Source organism: Neophocaena asiaeorientalis, unplaced genomic scaffold (genome assembly GCF_003031525.2).
Source record: "Neophocaena asiaeorientalis asiaeorientalis breed wild unplaced genomic scaffold, Neophocaena_asiaeorientalis_V1.1 scaffold262, whole genome shotgun sequence".
NCBI classification, from domain to species: domain Eukaryota; kingdom Metazoa; phylum Chordata; class Mammalia; order Artiodactyla; family Phocoenidae; genus Neophocaena; species Neophocaena asiaeorientalis.
This window is the reverse complement of record NW_020174374.1, coordinates 133,635-140,434: the sequence shown is the minus strand read 5'-3', so window position 1 is coordinate 140,434 and position 6,800 is coordinate 133,635. Positions and strand designations below refer to the sequence as shown.

Here is a 6,800-nt window from a genome sequence, read left to right as displayed (position 1 = left end):
GGTTTCTCATTTCTCCAAGCCATCTCCCGCATGTATTGCCTGTGGACATTTTGACCATGCCCATTCTTACTGCTGCGGGCTGATACCTTTCTGTAGGTTTCATTTCCCTTCCTTAAATGCTTACCGATATAGATCACCTTTCCTTGTGTGTGAGTTACTTTAAAAGAACACTTTGAATAAAATGTACCTCTTGAAATTGGCTTGTTGAAAATGGTCCTTGATTTTCACCCTTTTTCAATGACCATCCCCAGGACCTTCCTGTGGGGTAGATGTCCTTCGCAGTGCCACTGACTTTTTTATTATGAAGTTCCCCTAAGCACCGGTTTTTAAATTGTTGTTAAAAGAAGCGGCCAAAGATCGGCAGGATTATTTTCAACTAGAGTCTGGTTATCCGGGAATCCAGTCATTGGGAAAATCGTGTCCCTGAATTCAAAGTAGAGGGGTAGGTACCAAAACAAATACCCAAGGGATTGTGTCCCATTACATCTTCCCCCTTAACCTCCAGCCACATGACAGAATCCCCTAGATGAGAGTGTTGCTGTCGGGAATGGGATGAATCTGAGGTAGGAAGCTGGACGTGGGAAACCCAGCACCAAGATACCTGGACAATGCGTGTTTTCACAGCACCATTGCAGGCTCATGGTCCATCATTCTTTGGGTGCATTGGCCTTAGGTAGCTATAGCAGAGCACTCCTGGATGTAGAGATAGTGGTGCCATTCAGAGTGGATGAGGCACTACAGATGCAAGCTTGACCCCTTTCCTGGAAAATTCTCCCCAGCTGCCTCAGTCCCACAACACTACAGCTTTGCGAACCAAGCTATCCGAGACTCCAGGGATGTGACCCCAGCCCGGTCACCAAAGACTTAGGGAATACAGGAGGTATTCCTTTAATTTATATTTTTTATATATATTTCCAATATTTTTAATGCATTAATATATTTTTACACAAATCGTATTGTACATATCATCTTATATTTTAGTTAAGATATGAACACTTTCTTATTTAATATTAATCAACATCACTTTTAACAGCTTTTAAGACTTTGTATACATTCATGATGGTTTCTGAAGCATACATTTCCAGGTAGAATTTTAAAGTCAAAAGGCAATGTTTAAGCCTTCTGGTATTGATTGCCACAGACAGCATCTATTCACATCTCACCAGCAGCAATAGAGTCCCAATTTCCCTGAATCTTTGTTAGTTTTATGAAGGAAAAAGTGCCATCTCAACTCTTGCTTTAATATACATTTTTAATTCTAGCAAGGCTAATATTTACTGTCCATTGGCATTTATTCTTTTGTGATTTGCCTATTTAAGTATTACTTTTTTCTGTTGGGACTTTTTCATGGGGAGATAGTACAGAGAAGTGGCTCCCCAGACTCGTTCTGGATTCCTACTGCCTGGGTTTAAAGTCTGAGCTCACCACTTTGTAGCTACATGACCTTGAGTAAGCCATGACCTCAAGCCTTCATTTCTTCCTTTGCAAAATATGGGCTGAGAAGTAATACATATACACAAAGCCCTTTGCAAGTACCTATTATGTTTCTTACCAATATATGCAAGAACCCTCTATATAAAGAATATTTGCCTTTTGTAATATATGTTGTATCAATTCCTACTTAACATTTGTTCTGCCCTTTTCAGTTTGATTGGATCTTCCTCTATGGAAGAGGAATATGAGTTGAATAGTTTTACCATGCTATTTTGTTATTTAACCTAGCCCTTTCTTTTGTCACATTCTCTCTCCAAGCATGGACATCTAGTCCTCCTGCCATTCTTACTGGTTAGTACATGCTCATGCCCCAATAGAAGCATTACTTCTCTATTTATCCTCATGGAAACTCTTCCTATGTAGAGGACTCGAGATTCCCAAAGGCTTGAATTTTTTGGTAAGGTGTGTTGTAACTCTGACCTATTAGGTATTTTAAATAACATGTCTTTCTGTTGCTGACCAACCTATACACCTTTCTGCATTGCACTGTGAAGCACCAGTCTAGGGATCCTTTTCCTGCTGGGTCCCTCAGAAGAGGGCAGTCTCTCTGGATGGACCGTGACTGTTACTGTTATTTCCCTTTAGCATGGTCTTTAACAAAATTCACAAGACTGTGAAATACTACTGATATGACAAAATTGAACACATGGGAGGCGACTGGAGAGTAACAGACCCAGCAATCGAGGAAGTTTTTAGTGCCTGAGCCTAGGGGTGCACACTAGGAACTGTGAGAGTACAGACCCAGAAACAAATGATATGGCAGCCATAGCGGCTTCCGACCTGGAGCCTGGGGAGTTAGGAGGAAGCTGACAGAAGCGCTGGTCACATCTTAAGAATCAAAGGAGTCTTTATGTCTGTGAGGGTGAGATTTGGAACTCTAAGACTCTTAAGTTCTAGACTGGGCTCTTTCTGGCCCCCTGCCCTCACCCACATGGAAGCCCTAGCCTCCAGATTGGACAAGGAAACTATGTTTTAACCCTTACCCTGGGGTCATACAAACCAAGACAAAGCTCCTCACCACCCCATGCTCCAAGGACTCCAGGTTTTGTCTATTAACATATTTCTCCACTGGCTCATGTTTCACTATAGGCACTGTAGTAAACAGAGATTCTGGCCACATGCATGCTTTTCCTACAGACAGGAATCCACTTCAAAAGGAACTCAAAAAGAATACTCCAGGCAAAATGGCCTTTTCCTTTCCTCAGATGTGCCAGACTGTCTTCCTGGCTGGCCTACATTCCTGGCCACTCATCCTGCAGATAATTTTTCTCAGAAGCCTCCCCTGATCCAAGGTTGGGCCAGGTACTCCTTAACATCACACAGCACTGATCGTACCACAGTGTCACTGCCTGTTTGTGTTGTCTGTGAAACTGAAGCTATGGTCTTATTTTCCACTGTATCCCTAGTGCCTGGAACAAAACAGCCACTCAAAAAATAACTGTTGGATAACTTAATTTGTATTTCCTTTTCACTATCTCACTTCTGGTCTGCCGTGGGCTCAATAAGTTATCGATGAAACTGTTTCCCCATATCTTGCTGCCCTGCCACTCTTAACTGGTCAGTAAAATTTTTGCATTCCTGAGACAAAATATCCTTCATACTCTCCACACCATCCTCTAAATCTGGCCCACTGACAATTAGATGCAGTGACAGAGTTGCTGGGCCCTTTGTGACATTCTCATGGAAAATGATATTTCAATGTTATAGTCCCATCTTTTGCAGTTCCTGAGTATTGTTACTGGTAAGAGAAAGGTGGAAGCAATGATTCTTCTGTCTGCTCTTCTAATTAGTCACAGGAAAACTTTCAGGGGACAATGTGCATGAGCACTGGCAAGTGCTATATAAAGTCAGATTGATTCGAGACCTAGTACTGTACAACCACCTCCATGGAGTCTTACTCCAAAGTAAATTAAACCCTTTTGACTAACAAAGATAGAAGCCTGACTGAAGTATTTACAGTATTCATTGTATTCATAAGTCACTTTGCAGTGTGTACTCTCTGATGGCACATGAGGACTGATCTGTGCCTGAAAACATTCCCACATTCATTACATATGTAAGCCTCATCCCCAGAGTGGATTCTCTGATGTTGAACAAGGGCTGAGCTCCTTTTGAAGGTTTTGCCGCATTCATTACACTGATAAAGTTCCTCTCCACCGTGAATTCTCTGGTGTCTAATGAGGTTTGAGCTCAGACTGAAGGCTTTTCCACACTCACTACATTAATAGGGCTTCTCTCCACTATGTATTCTCTGATGGGTTATCAGCTCTAAACTCTGCCTGAAAGCTTTTCCACATTCATTACATTCATAAGGTCTTTCTCCTGTATGAATTCGCTGGGGTCTAATAAGATTTGAGCTTTGGCTAAAGGTTTTCCCACACTCATTACACTCGTAGGGTTTCTCACCAGTGTGAATTCTTTGATGGATAATGAGATATGAACTTTGACTGAATGCTTTGCCACATTCATTACATTTACAAGCTTTCACACCAGTATGGATTTTCCGATGTCTACTGAGGGCTGAGCTCTGGTTGAAGGCCTTCCCACGTTCATTACATTCATATGCTTTCTCACCACTATGAATTCTCTGATGAATGATAAGATAGATAGGACCTCAAACTAAAGGCCTTCCCACACTGGCTACATTTGTATGGCTTTTCTCCAGTACGGATTTTCTGATGTTGAGTTAGAGCAGAATGCTCTTTGAAGCTGTGCCTGCATACATCACACCTGTAAGGTCTCTCTTCTGTAGGAACTTTCTGATACGTTATAGAGTTTGTATTTAGAGTCAAGCTTCTCTGGGGCTCAGGATGGTCTTTGTTTCCTAGAGATTTGTGTATGAAGATTACTTGACTAAAACTGCCCCCTTGGGAAGGGGATCTTCTTAATTTCTCCCCTGTAGCACTTCCTTGCTGCCACTCTGAACAGCCTTTTTCATGTTCACTAATTCCTCCAAATGAAGGCTTCTGGGGAAGTCTTTGCGACTTCTCTCCTGAAATGTCCTTCTTTGTTGCTGATCCATTGTTCTCACAATCGCTTCTGGGAGAAAGACAAAGTTCTGAGGGTTTCAGCTGTGTCTTTAAAGGCTGGAGTTCAAAGTTTGTTAACTCCTGGGATGGTCCAAGGTATGTCAGATCCATCCATGACACTGCTGGTCCCTGTGGAATAGCTGGGACATGCTGCCCTGGATCATCAAATTCCCTCTCCAAATCCTCCAAGAGTCACAGCTTCCTCAGCACTTTTTGGACTGTGTTGCTGAACCCAGATCTTCAGCTTCTCAGGCAGGATGCTCAGGAACTGCTCCAGCAACAGCAGCTGCAGGATCTGCTCCTTCGTGTGCAACTCTGGCCTCAGCCACTGACAGCAAATCTCCTGGAGTCGGCCCAGAGCCTCCTGGGGCCCAGGTGTCTCCTGGAAGCAAAACTTTCAAAACTGCTGGTGAAACAATTCCTGGCAGGATTGGGTACTCCCATTCTGCTTAAGTTTCTGACCCCAAGAAAAGCTTTCTTCTACTTTCACAAGTGTTAGTTCTTGTTCCTGAGAATTCGGAGGTACAGGGCTTGAAACTGCTCTGAATTCCATAGCCGTTCTGGGCTGAAACAGCTTAGCAAAAAGCTCACTACAACTGGGTCCTCTACTTCAGAATTGTTTTTGAGTAATCTCTTCTTTCCGCGAAGCTCAGGAGCCACAGGGCACGAGCCGGGAACCTGCAGCTGCGAGCCACAAACACAGGAAGTGCGCCTATTCCTTTAATTTAAATTGATGTTTTAATTATATGGGAACACAGTTAATTTACACTGTTGTGTTTCATTGGCTGTACAGCCACCTGACTGTGTTATACATGTATATGTACCTTTGCTCTTTTCTATGCTCTTTCCATTTAAGTTATTCCAGAGTGTTGGGAACAGTTTACTTAGTTCAACGTTATTCCTGACTGTTACTCTGTTTTACATATATTAGTTTGCATATGTGAATCCTAATCTGCTAGACAATGACTCCACCCAACCTTCTTACTCTGGTACGCATACTCTGGTGTCTGGTGTCTAATCTGTGACTTGGTTTCCGTGTTGTAAAGTACAGTTTATTTCTGTCAAGTTTTAAACCCCACCCATAAGAGATATCCCAGGATATGTGTCTTTCTCTGTCTAACTTACGATCCTGAATGTGATCAAATTCAGGTCCTTCCATGTTGCTTTAGTGGGTATTTTTTCATACTTTTTTATGGTTGTGTAATCCTCCATTTTATATACGTACCCCATTGTCTATTTTCATTCCTCTGTGGGTGGACATTGTGGTTTATGCATATCAGGGCTATCATACATGGCTCAGCAAGGAAGGAAGGGGTGCCTTTGTGATTTTCAGGGATGGTGTTCTGCACATATACTTCCAGGAAAGCCATTGTCTGATCATGGGTTAGTACTTGGTGTAACTTGGTGTATATATGCGAGAAACTGCATACTGGTTTCCATAAGGCCAGTTTCTAATGTGCACTGCTACGAATGCCTCGGGAGAATTCTCATTTCTCCAAGCCCTCTCTCGTATGAATTGCCTGTAGACATCTGACCTTGATCATTCTGACTACTGCGGTGTGTGTGATACCTTTTCAGAAGTTGGATTTCCCTTTCTCAAATACTTGGTGATATAGAACACTATTCCTTGTGAGTTTTTTTTTGAACACTGGGAATAAAGTGTAGCTCTTCAAAATGGCTTGTTGAACAAGGGCCCTGATTGGAATCCTTTTTCAATGACCTTCCCCAGGACATTTCTGCAGGGTAGGTGTACTTTACAGCGCCTCAGTATTTTTGATTATGAAGTTCCACTAACCACCAGTTTTTAAGTTGCTGTTACAAGAGGCGGCCACAAGGGAGCAGAATGTTTTAGCACTGTCCGCTTATACGGGAAGCCTGACCTTCGGAAAACTCCTGTCCCGGAACGGAAATTAGAGCGGAATGTGCCATCAGAAACGCCAAAAGGAGTGTGTCCCATTACTTGATTCCCCCTGACACTCCAATATTCGACAGATCCCGATCCCGGTAAAATCCCCGAGACAAGAGTGTTGAGGTAGGTAACTGGGACGATTCTGAGGAGGAAGGCTGGAGGTGAGAACCCCAGCACCAAAACATCTGGACTCCGGGTGTTTTCACAGCAGTCTTTAAGCCACAGGATCCATCATTCTTTGAGTTCATTGTGCTTGGCTAGCTGTAGGAAGGCACTCCTACATATGGAGATAGTGGTGTCGTCCAAGGTGTACGAAGCACTACAGATGCACGGCGGACCGCTTTGCTGGCAAATCCTCCCCAGTTGCC

At 43.1% G+C, this 6,800-nt stretch overlaps 1 protein-coding gene across 1 annotated transcript; it reads right to left on the bottom strand.

The window, feature by feature from the left end:
* Nucleotides 1-3,472: 3,472 nt before the first annotated feature.
* On the bottom strand, nt 3,473-5,076 carry LOC112407146 (zinc finger protein 397-like). Its single transcript, XM_024756315.1, is given in 3 exon segments — nt 3,473-4,102; nt 4,104-4,713; nt 4,715-5,076. Coding segments are annotated over 3 exon segments (1,602 nt in total).
* Nucleotides 5,077-6,800: the final 1,724 nt, after the last annotated feature.